Source organism: Xenopus laevis, chromosome 2L (assembly GCF_017654675.1).
Source record: "Xenopus laevis strain J_2021 chromosome 2L, Xenopus_laevis_v10.1, whole genome shotgun sequence".
Lineage (NCBI taxonomy): Eukaryota > Metazoa > Chordata > Amphibia > Anura > Pipidae > Xenopus > Xenopus laevis.
In genome coordinates, this window is record NC_054373.1 from 39,035,447 (window position 1) to 39,059,759 (window position 24,313).

General features: G+C 38.1%; 1 protein-coding gene across 2 annotated transcripts; it reads left to right on the forward strand.

Moving 5' to 3' along the window:
• Nucleotides 1–961: 961 nt before the first annotated feature.
• p2ry8.L (P2Y receptor family member 8 L homeolog) lies at nucleotides 962–23,546 on the forward strand. Of its 2 annotated transcripts, none has more exons than XM_018246164.2 (3): nucleotides 962–1,066; nucleotides 8,995–9,079; nucleotides 20,941–23,546. In XM_018246164.2, exon 3 carries the CDS (start codon nucleotides 20,977–20,979, stop codon nucleotides 22,066–22,068), a length of 1,092 nt encoding a protein of 363 aa, XP_018101653.1. In that variant the 5' UTR covers nucleotides 962–1,066; nucleotides 8,995–9,079; nucleotides 20,941–20,976; the 3' UTR covers nucleotides 22,069–23,546. The 2 variants fall into 2 exon arrangements, with proteins under 2 accessions (XP_018101653.1, XP_041437672.1); XM_041581738.1 differs by lacking the exon at nucleotides 962–1,066 and adding an exon at nucleotides 5,524–5,878.
• Nucleotides 23,547–24,313: the final 767 nt, after the last annotated feature.

Genomic DNA, 24,313 nt, shown 5'->3' on the forward strand with positions numbered 1-24,313 from the left:
AACTTATTTTCTAAATCCATAAATAGTCAATATAACGTCCCTGAAAGGAGCAGTACACCCTTTCTATAACATAACATAGGTGCAACAAATAGAATTTGATATGAGCATACATTTTTTTTTGTTATTTCTTGAGCTAAACAGGGAAAGTGAAGTTGTGGTTTTTATACAAATGGCCTGTAGATGTCACTGTGCTCAAGACTTATACTGTGCATACTTTCTATACAGCTTGTGGTGTTAGAGTTGCTTGCTGTTGTGTAATGGCTGCATGAGCCTGCTAATAAAGCACTGTTATACTCTACTCATCCTCGGCAACCAAAACATAACAATTATGCAACATATTAGGTTCACGGAGATCAACACACAATCGAATACCTCCAGTTTTCTTCATTGTTACAACAGAAGCTACTCCATGTTTGGTTCTTGCAGGGGAAATAGTTAGATTATCAATGCACAGATTAACAGAAATCCATTATGGGGGGAGGGGTGTCTGTGCATTGGAATTATCTACCTTGCAAGCTCCAAATATGCAGTAGCTTCAATTTCCCTGTTTGCCCAGTTTATCTAAAAAAAATTATAGTTTTTGCACGATTAAAACAATAGTAACAAAAAGTATGTTCATCACAAGCCCTATTCATTCATCTCTTGTTGAACAAGGGTGTGCACTGTCCATATAAAATATGATAACCACAACACAAGTTGCCAGGGACATCAATGCCCACTGTGAAATGTTGAGAGATCAATGCCCAATGCGCAAAAGAAGTGTTTGTAACATTAGTCCTAAGTGGATTCTCGTCATCTGCGGAGTGAGAAATTGGTTGCGGTGTCCTGTATTGCTAACAGCAAACAACCACTTTCATCACAAACGTTGCAGACAGCGTGACAGTTAATGAGAGGAAAAGACAAGCCTTATTCTTTTCCTTTTTTTGTAGCCCCACCTCTCTACACATGAGAGAGAGAAACAAATTCAAGGCACAACTCAATTTTAATTTCCTGTCTCTGTAAGATTCTTTCTGAGTTGATGACAACATGACAAGGGTGTCCCTCGCTGCAGTGTGTTGCACAGTAGGTAAGCACTGTACCACTTCAACTATATTTATTGTATGAACAATTGGATTATGTGTGGGGATGACTTCCTTGTTGGGTAATGACCTAGATACATTGAAAGCATGGTAAGTAGAAAAATGCCTTCAAAAGTGAATTGAATTATTCTGTAATATAATTGGTCTGGTCATATAAAAGAAAAACACAGTGCATTGTACTTAATACATTTGTAGGGAAAAAACATAAATCCATTGTATGTATACAACAAAATCAAAGATTTAACAGTTAATTGCAACGGTATTTACACTGCTACACACAGAATACAGATATAGGATCTGTTATCTAGAACGTTTGGGACCTGGGGCTTCCGGATAAGGGATCATTCTGTAATCTGGATCTCCATACCTTAAGTCTACATAAAAATAATTGAAACATTTAAAGAAACCCAATAGTTTTGCCTCCAATATAGATCAAGTGTATTTTAGCTGCCGTCAAGCGCAAGATACTGCTTTATTACGGTATTATGGAGGAAAAATAAATCATTTTTAAAATCTGAGTGATCTAATTATGATGGACTTCCAGTAACTGGATAACAGGTTGACAGATAACGGATCCCAGACCTATATTAGCATATTGCAATGTGAAACTATGAGCCCTGGGAAATAATGAATGAAGAGTGGGAGCATAGGCGGTTTTGTTTACTCTGTCTAACCCATAACAAAACAATACCTCAATGTGTAAAGCATGAAATGTTATACAGGTATCGGACCTGTCATCTGTTACCTGTTATTAAAATGCATGGGACCTGGGGTTTTCTGTAATTGGGATCTTCATACTAGAAAATCATGTAAACATTAAATAAACCCAATAGGATGGTTTTGCTACCAATAAGGATTAAATATATCTTAGTTTGGATCAAGTACAATGTATTGTTTTATTATTACAGAGAAAAAGGAAATCATTTTTTAAAATCTGGATTATTTGAATAAAATGGAGTCTGTGGGAGATGGCCTTTCTGTAGTTTGGAGCTTTCTGGATAACGGGTTTCAGTATAATGGATTCCATACCTGTATAAGAAGTTTTGATTGTATATTCTAACAACAGACAGGAATCTGGTGAGAAGCAGACATGGGTTTGGGTTTGTTACCTTCATGTCACAAGCTGTTAGTTTAAGTTATACCACACTGTGGGGGAAAATGTGCGCAGCAAGCAGTAAACACTGTGACTGGTTTTTGTCAAAAATCGTGTGAATATCCCGTTTCAAGAATTGAGCCTTTATCGCAAATAAAAAACAGCACTGTCAACATTACTTGTCTTTTGCTTAGAAAATGACATTGTGTTGGTGCAGTACTGGTGCCTATACGTTAAACATAGTGATCCACGTGGATGTTGCACTCACTGTTTGATATTTGGGAGACACGCTGAACTGGACAATAGAGGGATTCATGATCAGGCATTTTTCATTGTTATTAAAGCTGCACTGCTGGTAATTATGCACAGCAAAGACTTCATGGTTTAACTTGACCCGTGAAAGACTTGTCCCAGGCCACAAGGATCTGAAACGGAAACTCAGGTCCATAGACATAGGTTTAGTAATTGCTGCAGCGGTTAGCTCACTTGCACAATGATCTGTAACCTAAATCTAAAAACTATGCAGCAGCATGGGGTGGGAGAGCTTAGAAGTATGGCCTTGCCTTTGGAAGAAAAGCACATCAGACCTGAAGAAGATAGGAAACTGTTTTTGGGTGAAGTTATGTAATAGACAACATATATTAAAGTAAGATACAATCAAAGCCAAATCTTGAGTTGCATCTGTTTCCCATTAAAAAAAAGTCTTAAAGGAGTGGTTCACTTTTAAGTTAACTTTAATTATGTTAAAAGATGAGTAATTTTAAGCAACTTTTCAACTGGCCTTCATTTTTGAATATTTTCCCTTCTTCTTCTGACTTGTTTCAGGGGTCGCTGGCCCCATCTAAAAACAAATGCTCTGTAAGGCTGCAAATTTGTTGTAATTGCTACTTTTTATTACTTATCTTTCTATTAAGGCCTTCTCCTATTCATATTCCAGGCTCTAATTCAAATCAGTGGTTGCTAGGGTAATTCTGACCATAGCAACCACCTCTCCTATTCATATTCCATTATCTTATTCAAATCAGTGGTTGCTAGGGAAATTTGCACCCTAGCAACCAGGTTGCTGAAACCACAAACTGGAGAGCTGCTGAATAAAAATCTAAATAACTCAAAAACCACAAATAATAAAATATTATTGCAAATTCAGAATATCACTCTCTACATCATACTAACAGTTAATTTAAAAGTGAACAAAAGTGAATAGGAGACCTTGACCTATTATTTTAATATACCCCACCTTGACTATTGTGTCTCCCAACTGATCTGCCGCTGGCAACATTGTCCCTCCAGATCTCATTCTTCACCTCTTCAAATGTATCACCCCAGTCTCTTTTTGGATCTGACAACAGGGCCTGGTTTAGGTCTCTGATTAAAAGACCACATTAAAAAATTCATAGAGAGAAAAAAAGCTCAGTTTTCTCATTTTATGTGCCACTGGATTCTACCAAAGTGAAACATTGCCATTTGTTAGTTGGTAGATGAAGAACGCCATTAAGGCATTTGTTTACATTGTGTCTTTCTCCTCCAACACAGTGGAAACTTCTCCGTCTGATGTTCACACTTTGTTTTGCAATTTCTGTTCCATTTTCCTGTCCTGGGTGAAAGGTCAATTTTTCTTTTTTAGCTCAGTGACTCAGAGACACAAACAAAGATACACCAAACCAGACTAAAAGGGAACTCCACTCCGATATCGCTTTTTTGATTTGAAAATGTCATTCTAAGCAGCTTTTCAAGTATACATTAATCACATCATTAGCTTGTGATACTTTTGGTGCAAATGTGTTGTGTCTATTAGTGCAACCCGCTATGGAGACCCTGGAATTACTGGTATTTTCAGGGTGGTGGTAGCACCAGGGTTCCCCAGTGTCAATAGGTGCACTTACTTACAATCAGCAAAAGATGCAGGATAGATGCAATGGAACTATATGGAAGTGCAAGAACCATGTTTGGGGCAGGTACTTTTCATGGATGGCATTAATGTGCAACATTTGTTTAGTATGTCTTCTTATCAGTGTGGGGGGTGTATCCTAGCTAAGCGATGTATGTCAGAAACCCATCCCTGGTCAGCTAGAGAAACACTTGGTCCTCCTGCCAAAGGCTTGCATTAGATAGATCCCAAGAATGAGCCTCGGGCCTTGCAAACCTTGGGTGCCAGATGAACAGTGGGGGGATCAGACGCCACAAAACACACTTTGCACAATTGGTACTTTCTCTTACACATTGCAAGAGAAAGTAACCCCAGCCTTTTGGCCCAGTGGTGAAGAAATGTTTATATTCCGGCTGATAGGTGTCACCCATCCCTTTTATACTTTTTAGCACGTTTCGGAACTTTTGCCTAAACCCCTGATTTACACACTGATTTAGGGGGAGGTCATTAGGCTCCTTCTGCTAGTGAACCACACCATGGGTACACAAGATTTTGGATCCTCTTTGGAGGTCCACAGGTGTTCCTGACCCCCTCATCTTCCTTTTGGCCTGAGGGAGAAGAAGAAAGGGACCCCCAGCCTTGCAGGAAAATCCTTGCCTCCAGCTGGCCTTTTGGCTGGGGACCTAGTTTTTGGACAAAGGCAGGCCCGATGAAACTCACGGGAAACTGTGCCTTTTGGTTGGGTGACACAAAGATAGTACCAACAGTCTCTCATTGATATCATCAGGCACTACATACAGAGATATTATCGGTAGCCGATATAAATCTTTTAACCTGTCCGACTAAACTACTGATCGCCAATGCATGGAAAATGTCGGGACAAAGTACACACAGTCTGAAAATTGTATGATATTAATTTCTTACGATTTTCGGACCATGTGTAGATTGTCCCGACATTTTTTCGTGCTATGGCGATCAGTAGTTTAGATCAATATCAAAGAGAGACTATCGGTACTATTTGTCAGACATAACTTTCATATGATTGCTGCCTGTCAATTAATGGCCCAAGCATTGTGTGATTTGTTCTTTTTATTACTTTATATTAATCTGAATTGTTAGTTGCAGATCGGAAGATTGGAATGGAGATTTGTATGTCTATGGCCAGCTTTAGTCTTTTTAAGACTAAGTCATTGAACCCTTTTGTACTTTTTTGCACTTGGGTGATTTGGAGAACAGGGGCTTCAGTAAAAAGCATTTTAGCACACCCACACTTGCATCTGCAAATAATACTTCTTGAGTTTCATGAGTATCTAGCAGAGAAAATAATATAAAAGCCAGGATAATTAGTAATTAATTCAGATTAAATTCCATGACATGACACCAGTGCATGGTGTATCACAATTTAATAATCATCCCTAGGACAAGCAAACCTCATTCACCACTTGATGATTCCTGCGACCCCTAAGTGCAGCTTCTTAACAACGGTGCACAGTACACTGAGCATGTGCAGTGCCACTGACACTCAAAACATGGCAAGATGACAAGCTCCTATGGACAGCTTTAAAGCCAGGGATCATAACTGCTATTGGGCTGTGATAACTCTGTGCTGGTACAGGATGTTCAGTAAATTAAGTAAAAAGTACAGTAATTCTATTTTTTTTCTCATTTTTATACTTTAGTTCCTTAAGGGTTTGTTTTGAAAATGGAACATTTGTAGCCAGACATACAATACAGAGGGACTTTTATCAGAAGGGAAGAGAAAATTCCCCGGCAACAGACAGAAAACCACTAGCAGATAATGTTTATATAGTCAAATAGTCATTCCTTTGGAGAATTGTTGTAAGTATAATTATATTCAGTATTTTAACAATTATGCTGCAGCTACAATACAAACAGAACTGCTTCTAGTAAAGGGGTACCTTTAAAGTGGACATTCAAGTGCATAACCTGCATTTATCAACATTGAACCTCATTTTCCAGTTTGCTGCCCAGTTTCCCAACTTAGACAAATCACTCTGCAAAGTGGCAGCATCCTGCATGGAACCTATAGTTCTGCAAAAATAGAAACAGTACTTTCAATGCCCACCTCCAGGTCATTAATAAACAAGTTGAAAAGCAAGGGACTTAGTACAGAGCCCTGCGGTACTCCACTAACAACACTGGTCCAATTAGAAAATGTTCCATTTACCACCACTCTTTGTAGTCTATCTTTTAGCCAGTTCTCTATCCAGGTACAAATACTATGTTCCAGGCCAACATTCCTTAATTTAACCAGTAACCTTCTGTGTGCCACTGTATCGAATGACTTAGCAAAGTCTAAGTAAATCACATCCACTGCCATCCCAGAATCGAGGTCCCTACTTTCCCCTACCTTCTCATAAAAAGAAATTAAGTTAGTCTGGCAAGTTCTATTACGCATAAAAGCATGCTGACACAAACTCATAGTACTATGATTTGTTATGAAGTCCAGTATGAAGCTTTCCTAGCACTGACATCAGACTAACTGGCCTTGATTTTTGAGGCTGGGAACAGGATCCCTTTTTGAATTATGGCCCCACATTTCGCCAGTCTCTCAGCACTACACCAGACCTCAAAGAATCCTGAAAAATTAAGCAAAGAGGTTTGGCAATCATAGAGCTTAACTCACTAAGTACCCTGGGATGAATACCATCTGGCCCAGGACCTTTGTTTATCTTAACCTGTTCTAGTCTCTTTTGAATTTCCTCATGTGTGAATCATGCAGCATTAGCATGGTGAACTTGATGGACTTTGGTCTTTTTTTAACCCAATTTAACTAACTATGTAACTATGATATACACAACAGTTATGTAACAGGTGGCACCTCTGCAGGGTTGAGAGCTGCCCATAGAAGAAGTTACATTTGCTCCCACAGAGGCAGGACTTGAGGTTATAAATCAAAAATGATCAGCAACCCCAGGCTATGAAAAAACAAACAAGAAGAAAAGAAGCAATACTGTATAATGAAGACGATTGAATTGGATCATCATGTGCTCTGGGAATAAAATGCTACATATGAGGTGTAGTTGTCAATAGGAGATGTTATATGTGCTCGCATGGAGGCAGGACTGCGGGTCAGCAGTAGCAGGGTGGTGGGGAGTGCCGTGCAGATGGGGCAATTTGCCCAGATGGCTGTTAACTAGCTAGATAAACATGTGTAAATTGTCTCGTGTATTTAGTAATCTGTTCTCTTTTGTAAGAGAGATATGCAGTTAGACATCCGGATTTAGTTTCAACATCCTTTCAAATCATAACTGTAATAATACAGCTGCTTTAGGGTTGCAACTTATCATGTGCTTAGACTTGCACTGTTCAGTTATTTTCTTACATATGAGGAAATGGGGTTTGAGTGAACAATCTTACAAGATCTAAGATTTAAGGCGACCAGTCTGTGCAAAACAATGTGCCCCTGCACTGTCATTCAGAGATATAAACTATTTCAAGCAAAGTCCCAAAATAGCAATTTACTATAGTAGGCATTATATATACAGTATATATATATATATATATATATATATATATATATATGTGTGTGTGTGTGTGTGTTGGGAAAATTCTTTGTACCATGTCTCGGTTGTGTCCAGTGTACAGTGTCATTAGGGTCCTACCTTCTCTGACCCTCACTCTGGCAAACAGTACAGAATAAACAGAATTCAGGGGTACTACAATGATTAAAGGGTTCTCTCCACCAAGAAGGGTGTGATCTACATTTGTTTTTTGAATGTCTTCCACTTTTTTGTGATATTTCCCTACAAGTGTCAGTTGGATGTATTTTAGACATATTCAGGGTCAACTGAGTTTGCTCCACATGTTCTTTCAGCCCCATTTTGTGCCTGGCAAATTTACATTCCCCCATATGTAATATAAGACACTAAATTTACCCAGGCACAGTAACCCATAGCCCCCAGTGAGGTGTTTGTTTTTAAACAGGTAACCAGTAAATAGTACCTGCCTTAGGTCATAGGTTGCTATAGGTAATAAGAACGAGAATGCTCTAGAAGTGTATTTTAGCTCATACATTTGAGTCCCACATTTCTGGGCGATGTCTCCATAAAAAGTTCTTGCAATTGAAATGCTGACTGTGAAACCCTCTGTCCTTGTGGAAATGCCTCTGTTTACACTTTCTGTTAATATTTTACTGATCTGCATGTCAGCACAGGGAAATATAAAGCAAATACAAAGGAATAATAAATGTTGATATACTGTATACCGTCCTGCATAGTAACTTGTTAAGCTAAACAGAGACTGCCTATATACATACTGTATATATCTCCTTGTTAGATGAGCATGTAATAGGCCAGGATATGATGAGCTGGTGGGCCAATCTGGTCTGATCCAATAGTTTGATCCAGCAATTGAATCATGGCTGTGGCCAATTCAGACTTGTGGGAAGAGGACTACAATTGTGTGGAATATTACTGTGCGTGCTAAAAAGACAGAGGGGAAATAATGTTCACGTGAAGAGAAGGGATTTTTTTTTTAAATTCTGAACTAGCATTTTATAAAGTCCCCTCCTTGTTCCTCTATTGGTCTGGGCAGTACTAATCAGCAAAATCTTCCAGAACCCAGACCTTCTTCCCTTCCTTCACTGGGGAATCACTTCTAGACAGTGCCAACACATACAGTATAACCAATGAAACCTTTTAACTGGCTTTAATTGTAAACTGATGTGTTATGTGCTGAATTGTACTGTGCCTCAACAGTGTGATCACTTTGGTCAAGCCTCTGACTTCAAAGCAAGACTTGTAGGACCAGGTGTGGTGTACACATGTGTGTCAAGGCTTTAACATCCCAGAAGATGACATCCCTCCTTTGGCGGTGCCATAAAACTTCTGAAGGAAATCTGAAATAATGCAGTGCATAAGTCAAATATTTTCACAAACAGCCTTAACATACCAAATGCCAGTATTTACTTTTTTTAACATTATATATTACAGTGGCCAATGTGGAATACCAATTGTTCTTAAAGAACTGGAGAAGTTCGACCTGATCAATATCATCCAGAATAAGCTACGCACAAAGGTACTTAACTGTATTTGTTAAAGCTGTGGTGCTTGTGGCAGGTTCCCATGTATTTTCTTCCATATTAATTTTGCGCTGGTTTCATTTCAGCAATACAGCTCCAAAATTGAAGTGTCATTTATAAACCTTAACAAGAAAATGTTACAAAAGGAGATCTCCTTGGTCTATGGTCTAAAAGTGTGATTTGTCAGGTATTTTGAAACCACAGGAACACACTACCCTTAGTTCTAAACCATAACTTTTAGATAGATGGGGTGGGTGGGATTTACAGATATTTGCTACAGTACAATGCTGACTTTTAGTAACATATCCACATGGTCTTCAGAAACGTTCTTTTTGGATAGTAGTGTCTTTCTCCTTGAAACCCTGCCATGCACACTATTGTTGACCAGTGTTCTCTGGATTGGGTCGGCTTATTAACACTGACATTCGCCAATGCAAGAGAGGCCTTTACTTCCTTAGATATTAGGCTTGGGTTTATTGAGATCAACTGGAGTATTAAGATGGCCATACACTATACGATCAGCTCATTGATCAAGGTTGCCAAATGAGTAGATCTTTCTCCTAATATACCCACATAAGGTGGGCGATGTTGGGCTTAATCTGACCATTGGCAGTGGGGCCAATCAATCAGATTAACAGAGGCAGAAATAGGAGCCATCAGATCAAAGACCCCATCAGCCCTCAATTCGAGGGGAAAATCAACCCTGTCCGATCAACATCTGGCTGATGGGCCCCATACACAGGGCCAGAATTAGGGGTAGGCAGAAGAGGCACCTGCCCATGGTGCAACGACTCTTGGCAGGTACCTCTTGAAGAGCATTCTGCCTACTCCTTCTCTGGACTTTCTTGTTTCTGCTGGCTTTCTGCACCACTACACTCAACCGTGTGCTGCCCTATGACGTCACTACGTACACACGAGCGTTTGCGCACATGTGGAGGGGGGGAGTGAAGGGGCTGACCAGGTCACCAATGGCACCCGATCGTCTTGGCCCACCTCTGGGCACAGGACCCGAATTGGCAGCCATGCTTTTGGTGTGATGTTTGTTATTCAGCCACTCTTAAGGAAGAAAGCAATGGTGTTGAATTGCCTCCATGTATTTGTATGCACTAACAGTGGACTGGTGGCGTCTAAACTCTTTAGAATTTGTTTTGCCCCCCCTGATGGTGAGCATCAATAACTGTTTTTCTGAAGTGCCTAATAAATGTCCTCTATTCAAGCCATGACTCACACACCTGTGCTGTTAACATTTGGGTAGAGAAGAGCCAGATTTCTGTTCTTAAAATGATGTAGTGCATCCCACACTCACACCTGATTATCCATTGAAACACTTTAATTTCCCCCTTTTAAATATTAGGGGTTCAAATACTTTAGCCACAATTTGAATGGGCATTAATCAATTTCTATATATAACTAAAAATGCCTTGACAATAAAACTACATTTAGAGGAAAAAAATGGAATAGGCATTAAGAGATGTTTTTTGGAGGACTTAGTGCTGTAATAGGTTCATATGCGTTGCAACACATTCAGTCCAAAGAAGAAAGTGCTTAATGTGCTAAATTATTCAAGGCATAGTGTGGTACAACATGATTTCAAAAGTTTAATGTTCTACGTGATGAGTCAGATTCAAGTGGGTTAAATGACCCGATCAGCAGACTGATAATGCTTATTATACAATTTATGAGCGTGGAACTTTCATGGCATACAAACGGGGTCATTTACACAGTAGAACACCATGTGCAAAGTGCAAAAAAGGCTGCAATTGGCACAGCATTCACTGCACCCCGGGGGAAGGTAAATGACCCCTACTGACTTCTAATATCAATGACCTTGTAGCAAGTGGCATGGATTAAATTCCCATCTGCTGACTGCAGCCTAGGAAAACTTTTTTTGTTTCTCCCCAAGTTGTTACATAGCAGATACCAGAACATACTTGAATAGGATATTAGTGCCAAAGTAATGAACTTGCAGCACTGAAACCAAATAAGAACAATTTGCAACTACACCCACAATGTGGGTAACTTCAACTGATATTGCTGCCAATCTAGATACAAATACTTCCAGCAAGAGTATGAAACTCTTAGATTAATACAATAATGTAAATCATTTATTAACTGCCTTGGTGAGGGGAATTTTTCTGAACTTATAACATGAGCATCTACATAAAAAATGTACAGATGTAAATGTACAGTGTAAAGAGCTGCATAATTTGATGGCGCTATACAGGTATGGGATACATTGTCCGGGAACCCCTTATTCAGAAAGCTCAGAATTACAGAAAGGCCATCAAATAAAATCAATTTTATCCAAATAATCTACATTTTTAAAAATGATTTCCCTTTTCTCTGTAATATTAAAACATTACATTGTACTTGATCCAAACTAAGATATAATAAATCGATATTAAAATAAAAACCAGCCTATTGAGATTATTTATGTTTACATGATTTTATACTAAACTTAAGGTATGAATATCCAAATTACAGAAAGATCCTTTATCTGAAAAACCCCAGGTTCCAGGGATTCTGGATAAATAAACAATTGATGATGATGATGAATTTTTATTCCAGCTTTAATTATCACTGAAATGGGAAATCCATCATCATGATACACAGACATGGGACATGTTATTAAAAATGCTTGAGACCTGTTTTTTTTTCGTATAAGGGGTCTTTCTGTAATTTGGATCTAGGCTAATAAAAAATCATTTAAACATTAATTAAAGTATTAAACCCAATAGGTTGGAGGCTTTACTTCCTTTAATTGGATTATATCTTAGTATTATATCTTAGTTATGATCAAGTTCAAGGTACTGTTTTATTATTACAGAGAAAAAATAAATCATTTATGTGGTTAAAATGCAGTCTATGGGAGATGGCCTTCTTGTAATTTGGAGCTTTCTGGATAACGGGTTTCTGGATAATGGATCCCATATTTAGCTCCAGAAAGTCATGCAGAACTTTATAATTTCTAAAACACACCTGCCTTATAATTTAAAAGAAGGAATACAGAATAAAAATATGATTACTGGGTCGGCTAACAACAGTTTACAATCTATCCACAATTGAGCTAAAAGGCCAACAACTATACATATTCATTTATAATACACAAAAGCCATGAATATCCTGTAAATTATATCCTTATAAACGGTGAGTAGTGATGTCATCAGTTATAAACGGTGAGTACTGATGTCATTTCTGTCACATGACTCACTAAAATTTGTGTATTATAATAAATAAAGTACCCCCAGTTGTAAAATATGTGGATATTAGAAGTTACCTCGGAGTTCCATGACCTGTATAAAAACACTCGGCCTTCGGCCTCGTGTTTTTATATGGTCATGAAACTCCTCGGTAACTTATAATATCCTTATATTTTACAAGAGGGGGTACTTTATTCACTATATATAAGAGGTCCTCTTAGTTGCTCAATCTTGTGAAAAAGGTGTCTAACCATGAGAAAGAGAAGGGGGCTTAAAGGAGAACTAACCCCCACAATAGGAAAAGACCCTACCTACTACACTGGATAGTCCTCCCTCCCGGCTTCCCCCTGCATAGCTGAGTACCTCTGAAAGTTCCTCTAAAAAAGTACTCATGTATCGGTGCAGAGTAAGCACAGCGGAGCTCATGGGCGCCATCTTCCAGCTCTTTGGCAATTTCCAGCACTTTTGGCGCATGCGCAGTTGGTGTACATGCGCAATACTTAAGAGCTAGAATGAGCTGTAGTGATGGGCGAATTTTCCTGTTTCGCTTCGCCAGAAAATTCGCAAATTTCCCGCAACAATTTTGACGCTGGCGACAATTTGACCTGCGCCTATTTTGTTCAATTGCATTAAAGTCAAGGGTGAGAGTAAATTGTCGCAGCCATCAAAATTGTTGCCGGCGTGAAACATTTTTTGATACCGGTGAATTAATCGCGAATTTATTCACCGGCAGCAAAACGTGGAAATTAGACGCAAATTTGCGTCTGGCAAATAAATTTGCCCATAACTACTCCATTGCGCTTACGCTGCACCGATACTTGAGTATTGTGTTAGAGGCACGTTCTGGAGTAATCAACTATGCAGGGGGGGGGGTAGCAGGGAGGAGGGACTCTCTAGGGTAGGGGCTTTTCTTATTGGGGGTTCATTTTCCTATATATTCCTATATAATATAGTAATTAGCACTCAAAGAGAAATGGGCAAACAAGAAAATATATATAGTGTAGCATTCTTTTTACATAGATTCACGCTTATATGCAAATACATCCACACATTATCAGGGAATCATCTATTCATTCAATTTTCCCTTTCATAAGCTCAGTGCACTTACCTGATGGTGTAAAAGTATGTTTGAAATGTATTCACTTGCACATTAGACTTTGGGTGGATATTACCGCACTGATAATGTGTGTAAGTATTTGCACAGAAGAGTGAATATATATAAAAATAACACTACACTATATATATTTTCTTGTTTCCCCATTTCCTTTTGAGGTACGATCGGTAACACTGTTTGGAGCTTTATTTGACTTTGGAGGTTGGAGAGAACCTACACGTTACTGAACTGGGAACTACACTTGGTTTGGGACTTAGATATATTTCATTTTGTAGTTAGCGCTGTCACAGAGGGACCCTTTATAAATGTGCCACAATGCAGGGATTTTATCTAAAGCCCCCCAGGTATATCATGCAATGCAATAACTGTATGCACATGGTAAGACTGAGCAACAAAGGGTGGTATTCTCAGCAGTGTATAAATCATACTATAGGGGATTATTTACTAAAATCCAAATGCAAAAATTTGTGATTTTTTTTTTATATAAAATCGGACAAATTTTTCAGGAATTTATTAAATCCTGAGGATGGAAAAGTCTGAATCTGAAAATCCGGCATCTTAGACCTGTCTAGGTTGCATATAAGTCAATGGGAGAAGTCCTAATGATTTTTTGATGTGCGCTGGGTTTTTAGCAAGTTTTCAGGCAAAATTTTTTGGGTCAAAAGTTTCCGGGTGAAAAATCTTTTCACGATTTTTTTCCCGCAAACAACATTTTCGGGAAAGTGTATTAATAAATAAGCCCAAAAAACCAGTGCGGATTTGGTCTGAGTTTTTTTTCAGAAAATATTGAGATAAATTCGGACTTTGATAAATAACCCCCTAGGTGTCAGGTGCTAGTTGCTGAAGCCCCACAGTAATCTGACTTTGTTACTTAGCCATATATCATTCAGTTCAGTTACTTGAATATTCCACCCACACTCATGTTTTGCAGGGCATCCTGTTCACTGTAACCGTCAGTCGTTGCCCTTCCTGTGTATGAATATTTTTCTTTGAGATATATATTAATAAAATGTTGCTGGTTTCTGTTGAACCTGTGCTTGTATACGGAGCCATGGCCGTGCTAATGCAACATCCTGATGTCATGTCACATTTCCTGTATTACTACTGGTTTCCTTTACATTCTATAAGTAGTACAAATGAGTAATGATTCCTGCGTAAAACAGATAAATTTGTGATACTGGAGGAGAGAAAAGAAAATGTATTACCTCAAACCACATGTATATGACTTGTTAGTTTTGTCTTCATAGTCACACAAAAGAACTATCATACGTCATTATTACATACAGGTATGGGATCCATTATCCAGGAACACGATAATGTTTAAATGATTTTTTAGAACCCTTAAGGTATGGAGATCCAAATTATGGAAAGACCTTTATGCGGTCCCAAGATTGTAGCTAACAGGTTCCTGTTTATAATAGTTTTTAGGATTGGGAGTTGCTACTTATTTAAAGGGGAAGGAAACCTAGTCAGTGTAAACCCCCCACCCCCCCTCACGTTTGTTGCCCACCCTCCTTCCTCCCCCCCTGGCCTACCCGTCCCGCTGGGCAAATGCCCCTAACTTGTTACTTACCCTTCTGCGCAGGTCCAGTCCAGGGAGTTCAACGACGTCATCTTCTTCCACGCGATCTTCTTCCTGCTGTGAACGGCGTTTTGGTGCATGCGCAGTAGGATCATTTCGCCGGTACGGATCTACTGCGCATGCGCCAAAAGTCACGCGCATGCGCAGTAGATCGTACCGGCGAAATGATCCTACTGCGCATGCGCCGTTCAAAGAAGGAAGAAGATCGCGTGGAGGAAGATGTCGTCTGTGAACTCCCTGGACTGGACCTGCGCAGAAGGGTAAGTAACAAGTTAGGGGCATTTGCCCAGCGGGACGGGTAGGCCAGGGGGGAGGAGGGAGGGTGGGCAACACACGGGAGGGGGGAGGGTTTTTGCGCCGACTGGGTTTCCGTCTCCTTTAAGAGGGATATAAATGAGCTGGAGAGAGTGCAGAGACTAAGTGCAACTAAACTGGTTAGAGGGATGGAAGACTTAAATTATGAGGATAGACTGTCAAGGTTGGGGTTGTTTTCTCTGGAAAACACGAGGGGACATGATTACACTTTACAAGTACATTAGAGGACATTACAGACAAATAGCAGGGGACCTTTTTACCCATAAAGTGAATCACCGTACCTGAGGCCACCCCTTTAGACTAGAAGAAAAGAACTTTCATTTGAAGCAAACGTAGATGGTTCTTTACAGTCAGGACAGTGAGGTTGTGGAATGCACTGCCGGGTGATGTTGTGATGGCTGATTCCGTTAATGCTTTTAGTATAGGTATATATAATTTATGTGAAAGTAGGAAGGGGTCAGTGTGAGTGTGTGTATGTATAGATGCTGGGTTTCATTTGGAGGGTTTGAACTTGATGGACTTTTTCAACCCACTCTAACTATGTAACTATGTAACATTATCATTAAGATATTTTTAGAAATCAACATTATATTTCAAATGTAAGTTTTCACTATCTTTCTGATAGACACAGGAAAAACCAATAACACACTCACCCCAAAACAGCAGCCACTCCTTATTAAAACTGCACCTTAGAGTATGAACAACACATCAACTATCCCACACACTTTGTCACACGTCACTTACACACCACCTGACAAACCACATGTATGTCTACAAAGATGCAGTGAATTAAAAGTTCACACATCTGCTGCCACAACAAACCTATATATTATATACAAGTGTAAAGAGAATAAATAAATAAGTCCTTTGTCTGCATTTGGAATTGCCACAATTCTGCCTCATACTGACTACACTGGGGTAGACCATTAATAGCCCACGGCTATTAATGTCTAAGGATGGCCAAGTGAATTTTTGGGGCAATTACTTGGCATCATAAGCTACTAATGGTGTGTGGGATTTCACTACCACTATAAAAGCAATAAAGCACACGTGGCGCAGCGTTTTCCGAAGTCACCCGAAGTTTCCTCTTGTGGCATCTTCAGGCGACTTTGGAAAACGCCACACTGCGTGTGCTTTAGCGCAGGCGACTTTTCATTATAGTGGATGGGAAGACACGAGGAGGCAGTTCGGGGAGATTGTCGTCCAGAAGTCAAGGCGATTAGTCGCCAGGCGACAAAATCTCCCCGAATCTCCTTGTGTGAACTAACCCTTACAACCTACCTGCAAGGTTTTTTTCACACTGACTCTTTCAGGTTGATATTTTTATATATTCCTGTTAGCCTCCAGGAATGGTGCAAGTGGCTTCATAACTAGACTACAACTGGCCCATGTATATTCCCTACCTCCAATCAGAAGAGTTTCAAGATAATACAGTTACATTGCATATGTTTTCTGTTCAAGAGGAGGAGGAGAACAGTTGGCATTCCAGAAGTTGCAGAACTACAATTGCCATAATTTTAAAAGCAGCTCAGCTGATAAAAGATGATAAAAGGGAATTGATTTTTTTGCAACGTATAGGATGCTGTTAGAGTTCGGTATATCAGAAAAAAAATTGAAACTTTAACACTTTTGTGCAGGACAGTTGTTCATGGTTCATTTAGTTCCTTACCAAACAAACAGTCATAATCGTATATAAAAAAAGGGAACATATCTTTCGACGTGCTATATTTATTCTCTGAAGCACATGTGTATTAATCAGCAGAGATTTGTTAAAGGAACTAATGCAAAACAGGTGCGTGCAAGAAAAGCGCTGCAAATGTATTTACTATCTCTCTAAATGACAAATAATTAATAAACTGAGTTTTTTTTAAAAAAATAAATAAATACCCAGGGGGTTATTTACTAAACTCTGATTGGCAAAAATCTGAAAATTTGTGTTTTTTTAGTATAAAATAAGAATTTTTAGTGGAAAAAAAACAACACAAATTTTTCGGGATTTATTATACTCCGAAGATGGAAAAAGTCAGAATCCAAAAATCCGACATCTCAGACCTGCCGAGGTTGCATTTAAGTCAATGGGAGAAGTTCCAAAAATATCTAGATCCGCACTGGGTTTCGTGCAATAATTCGAAGATTTTGAGGTTTTCGGGCAAAGATCAGAAAAAATCTGAATCCGAAAAATTTGTACGATTCCTTTTTTTTCACAATTTTTTCGACTTAGGGAGTTATATACCAAACCTCATTTTTTTTTATTGGGTTTTTTTTGGGGGGGAAAACTCAAATTTTTAGAGGAAAAAAAAACTGTAATTTTTCAAGATTTATTATACCCCCAAAGCTGCTATAAGTCCGAATACGAAAGTCGCCCATCTGAAACCTGCCAAGGTCAGAAGTCAATGGCAGATGTCCGTTTTACAATTTGAAGAAATCATGATCTGCGCTGGGTTTCAAAATTCAGGGTTTTCAGGTGATAACACAAAAAAAAAATCGTGTGATTTGAGTGTCAAATCCGAAAAATGTGTATGATTCAAGCTTGGTTTAATAAAAAGATGTGATAAATTTGAGTTTAAGTAAATAACCCCCTTAAAGTATGCTAATCCAAATTACGGAAAAACCTCTTATCTGAAAAACCCCAGGCCCTGAGCATTCTGGATAACAGATCCCATACCTGTCATCATAAATAATGGTTTTATTTAGCTGGAAAAAACATTTTATTTCTCTGTGCTGGGCAAGGGAGTCTGAACCAAATCATTTTTTCTCAGAATTCTGTTTTTACACAGAATTCTGCTTTTAAAAAACAAACAGCTGACTTTGCTTGCCTGTCTGTTCCTTAACAAGCACATGATGTTGTGTAGATGCAGAAAAGAGATCAAAGGGCCGTCAATTTTTTAATTGAATTATTGATGTGAACTTATTTTTGCCGTTTGGTTCTCTGTGCTGTTCTTCCATTTATCCTCTTTACAGAGATATTTATTAAGAAGTGCATCTGAATGGAATCCATTATAAAGCAGACCTCAGTTTGGAAATGCTTGAACAAGTGGTGGTCTGCCTTTTCCGCTATGGCACATTGTTCTTGAAATAAATGTCTATCCAAAAATGTTGTTTTTCGCATAATCAAAGAAAAGTCGATTCTAAGCAATTTTGCAACAAACATTCATTACAAAATGTCAATGGTTTTTAAGATACAGGTATGGGATACCCTTTATCCACTAAGCTCCAAATTAAGAAAGGCTGTCTCCCACAGATTTTTATTATTTTATTCAAATAATCCAAATGTTTAATTCCTTTTTCTCTGTAATAATAAAACAGTATCTTGTACTTGATCCAAACTAAGAAACAGTTAATCCTCAGTGGAAGCAAAAACAAGCCTACCAATCCAAATTACGGAAAGATCCATTATCCAGAAAACCTCAGGTCCCAAGCATTCTAGATGATAGGTCCCATACCTGTATTGCTTTATATGACTGCAATTGAAAGCAGTTTAGAGTAAGATCCAATGGTCAGGGCTTGCTTTACCTCCTGTATCAGCATTTGTAGATTATTTGTATGTATGATATATGCATCTTCTGTTGTACAGTGTTGGTTGGTTGGTGTTACTACTAATAATAATGATAATAGTAACTATGTAAAATGGGGCGATTAGGGGTTCATAACTTGGATGCAACTAGGATGCACGGTACATAGTACTAATACGAACAAAACATGCAACAGTTATTATGAGGATAGTTTTGCCCATTAAGATAAAAGCACCCAAAAAACATACATAACTTGTTGACATAGGGAAGGAAGTCTACTAATAAACAAGAAGAGTTTATAAGTCTATAAGCATCTGTTTCCGCTTGGGCATTAATTAATTCCTAACATATGATGTTGTATCCTGTTTTGTTCTTATTTACTTTCCTGTCTCGACCTTTCTCTGGTTCTTGATGTGTGATATGCTCTTGACTGTCTCAAATACTCAGTTATGGTTTCTTCGGTAAAAACATCTTCGAACCTATTGCATACTATAGATTCTACCATGCTTTTGTTAATGGCATACTGAATTCTGAAAACATCTTTAGTTCAAACTGGTTCAGTGTTTTGTTTGCCGCATATCCAAAGATGGTGGTTCTATTCTATTGCTGACCATGAAAGGGACTTGCCATAGCAGATAAGCATCATAGAAGCACAAAAAACATGTACTGTTTGTATCAACTCTTATTTACCATGCTTGAGTGTATTAGTATTTATCCTAATCACATTATTGACCCTACTGATAGCTTTGGCCCACCTAAAAGGCAAGCATTACAGTCTAAAACCTCTTCTTTAAAGTGTAAAGTATATGTAAAAGCCTCTTTAATCATAACTGTACTGTAGTGCATTGGAAGAACTGTAAATAGGGTGCGTATTCATGAAACTCTGTGCTGGGAATGCAAATACAGTTCAGACGTATTTCAAGGTGACAGCTGTTTCAAGAACGTCTGCAGACACGTTACCACAAAAACAGGAAAATAAGATTTCTGGTAATATGTTGTTTGGTTTATGCTAGAAAATGATCTCATAATTCCCACAGATGTCAGATATCAAAAGCACAGATTTTATAAACATTAATTAAATCCAGCAGAATTGTTTTGCCTCCAATAAGAATGAATTATTTGTCAGTTTCGATAAGGTACAAAGTACTGTTTTATCATTACAGGGAAAAAGAAAACAATTTTCTGAAACATTTGAACTATTTGATTAAAATTTAGTCTATGTGAGATAGGTTAAGTAATATCTGGCAAAACTAGGTACAAGCAAACAAAAGAGAGGCGGACTGACCAATGCACATTCCCTGGTCCCCTGTTTTATAAGTAATTTAGTATCTAGTGCAGGTATTTTTATAAGTAAGACAAATTGCTGGTCCCAGGGTATAAGTGTGAATTCCTAGGAGCCTGTGTCACACTCCCAAAAGGTATAAGATACTGTAATAAAGTTGGAATAAACAGCTTCAGAGCAGTGTTTTGCACTGCTAATAAAAGAAACACATGCAGTTTAAAAATACTGCTTTGAAGCTGTTTATTCCAACTTTATTACAGTATCAGGTATTTTTATAAACAGGGGTTTTTAGTTGTGATCAGAAAATTGGTAAGCCACCGTACATATGTATATATTTCTAGATGTGCGGGTCGGGATTTTCCTGTCCTGCAATCAGGACAGTCATATATATATATATATATATATATATATATATAAATATATATATATATATATATTTGGTAAGGACCAGCACTCTTTAGATTTAAATCATTAATCATTACCAAACATATGCATTCAGGTCCCATACCTGTATAAAGAACTATGAAAAAAGTGACCTACAATTTTGTGAATTTTTCATAGCGATGTTTCCCCATTCACACCATTATTTTAATCTTAATTTAATATCTTCTCTTCTGTTGTGGTGGATTTGTGGCTATTATGGTTATGGTTGTCAAATGGAATCCAGTGTCAGACTGATTATTTTTTGTTCTTTCGGAAACAGTTGTCAGCAAAAACAGTGGTGGTCCAATGTGTGACCTATATAATTATACGCAAAGTGCACAAACAAGCACCGGCTATGGCAATTGTAAAAAAAAAAAAAATGGTGCACATCAAATCAGTTGGCTTATGTTTTCTTTTACTGTTTTCCAGATTTCCAGAAGACAGAAGAGCCAAATCCTTTTAGCGATGGGTCCGTTCAGTTTACCTAATGAAACCGAGCCAGATAATGAGACTTTAGCAATGCTGGAGAACAAATACATTGCAGTTACTCTGCCTGTAGCCTACTCTATTGTGGCTTTAATAGGCATCCCAGGCAATCTATTCTCCCTTTGGATTTTAATGTTTCACACCAGACCTATAACATCTTCAGTAATTCTGATGATCAATTTAAGTATAACTGACCTGGTCCTTGCTGCTTTCCTTCCATTTCAAGTCATTTATCACATCTTGATGAACAACTGGATCTTTGGCACACACCTGTGTACTCTGGTGACTGTGCTCTACTATGCAAATATGTACTCTTCCTTATTAACAATCATGCTAATTAGCATTGAGCGCTACCTTGGTGTGGTCCACCCAATGAAGTCTGGAATGTGGAGGCGAAAAAGATATGCTATCGCAGCTGTTATTATCATTTGGATTTTAGTGATGTTCATATTGTATCCAATGTTTACAACGGACTTGACCTATGATGTGAAGCATCTGAAAAAACTAACATGCTTTGATGTTCTTAAATGGAAAATGTTACCAGACCTAATGGCCTGGGCAGCCTTCATCATTTGTCTTTTTGTGTTTTACTTCTTGATTCCTCTTATAGTGACTGTGATTTGCTATGTTCTAATTATACTGAAACTGGTTCAGACTTCTAACAGATATGGAAGTGGACAAGAACGAAGGTCAATACACCTTGCACTAATGGTTCTTCTGGTGTTTATCACATGCTTTGCTCCCAGCAATTTCATACTTCTGGTTCATGCAATTAATCGTTTGTTCTACAACAAAAGTTACTATCATGCCTACAAACTCTCACTCACCACGAGCAGCTTAAGTAGTTGCCTTGATCCATTTCTTTACTATTTCGCTTCAAAGGATTTTCGCAAGAAAGCCAAAGAAGTCTGGGCCAAAAAAGTAAGACAGACTGAGCCTTATGAAACAAGAAGGAGCAGCATATTCTCTGCTTTATCAGGAAAGTCCATGACATTCTCGAGTGGACACAAAGAAGTCTTTGAGAATGGAAGCACCCATCGCAGCTGTGAACGGCAGGAAAGCGATGTTTAGGTGGTAGAGCCATAACCTTGGAGGACACTCCTATAACTGGGAAGCCAGAGATGCCTGATCACAAAACTGTACAAAATAACCATAGACTGAAATCTCAGGGGATCAGGATTTTTACACTGTATTCAGGCATACTTTAGGAAAACCGTTGAAAAAATACTGTAATGTAGGGTGTGCCAAGGAAAACCTCACCACCTGTACTGAACAATTCATTCACAATGGTAGTAGCTGTTTATGAAGGAATGTTTTTTGTATGATGGGCGAATTTATTTGCCAGGCGCGAATTTGCGGCGAATTTGCACGATTTGCCGCCAGCGAATAAATGCACGAAACGCACGTGAAAATTCGTGGCGCCGTTTTGCGAATTCGCCCATCACTATTTATAATGTGTAAACAATGTGCTTTTTTTTCTTTCTTTTATATCAGATATGCAGAAGATACCAGTGACTTATTTAGAACTATAATGAAACCTACTGTACAAAGCATATAGACAGCAGATGTTGCCCTTTATTGACTAGTCTAGCAGACTGATCTGCTCTGAGTGGTTCAGATCAGGTCACTTAGCCAAATCCAACTGTGAAGGCCGGAACTTGATAGATCCTCATCCGCCATATATTATTCGAACACTTGCTCAAGGGCTGAACACTGATTTATTCAGTCTGGCCCAAGATTTGATTGTTCTTGAGCCTGGCCAAAAAAAGAGATGTTTCCATGTTTCAAATCAGATCATTTTAAATATATTCTAAAATGTGAGGAACGCGGAATACGTTTCTTAATGATTTTTTAAAAAGAGGCGGAAATGAAGAAGAAAAAACAACCAAGTAAAGGAACTTATCTAAGCAGAGTATATATTCGTTTAGAAATACAACAAAGTATATGGACATCTTGCTTGCTTAGAACACACTTTTCCTGTATAAAGATAAATTTGATGAAGACTAGGTTTGCTGTAACTTTCCATGGCAGTGGAGAATGGCTGAACAGCAGCTCTGTCATGGCTAAACTACAAATTTAGAGGAAAGGAACATTCTTTGCACCTAGTAAGTTATACAGGTAAGGGATCCATTATCCAGAAACTTGTCAACCAGAAAGCTACAAATTACAGGAAAGCCTCCTCCCCAGAACTACTTTTTAATCAGACATTCTTTTTTCTCTGTAGTAATAAAACAGTGCCTTGTATTTGATCCCAACTAAGATATAAATCCCAACTAAAAAACAATTAGGGGGTTATTTATTAACGTCTGAATGTCCAAAACTCGAAAAACTCTAGTTTTTTTAACTATAAAATCCAAATTATTAGTGAAAAGAAAACCTCCAATTTTTTGTACCCCGAGGATGGAACCCAAAAATCCGGCATCTCAGACCTGCCAATGTTGTATATAAGTCATTGGAAGAAGTACCGAAGATACATTGATCTGCGCTGGGTTTTGTGCAAAAATCCTAAGATCTTCTAGTTTTTGGGTCAAAAATCTAAAAATACAAGTTTAGGGTGGAAAATCAAAAAAATTTGTACAATTCGAATTTTCGCACGATTTTTGCATTTTTTCGAGTTTTTTCCCACACTGCAATTTTTCAGGAAAATGTATTGACAAATAAGGGGAAATAACCTGTGCAGGATTGGTCAGAGTATATTTCAGAAAAACAAATGATAAATAACCCCCTTAATCTACATTTGAGGCAAAGCAATCATATTGTGTTTATTTAATGATTAAATGATCATTTAGTAGACTTGAGGTATGGAGATCATAATTACGGAAAGACCCCTTATCTGTAAAACCTCAGGTCCTAAGCATTCTGGATAACAGGTTCCATACCTGAACTATGATACTTTAATGTGAAAATAAATGAAAGATATACTTTGGTAACTAATGCAATTTATTTTTCCAGGCACCATCTATAGCCCTATATTTGTATGAGAACATCCTATGAGTTTTTGTTTGCTTGTTGTGGGTATTCTGTGCAAAAGGGGAAATAAAGTCACAGAGGTTGTACTGCATTTTTAACAACATCTCTAAAGAAAGTAACAGCAATGCACCTAATGAGGAAGTAACATTGTGAAAAACAATCTCTTTTTTGAGTTTTAACTAACAGCATTAAACAGAAATCTAAGTGTACATTATGCTGTATTACACAACGTAGTACCTATAGGGCATTACTACCTTATCTTAAACAAACATACAGTGACAGATAAGTTAAAATAAGTTACTCTAACTGAGCCTGTTGAGTGAGGTACTTTTTGCAAGTGCTTTGT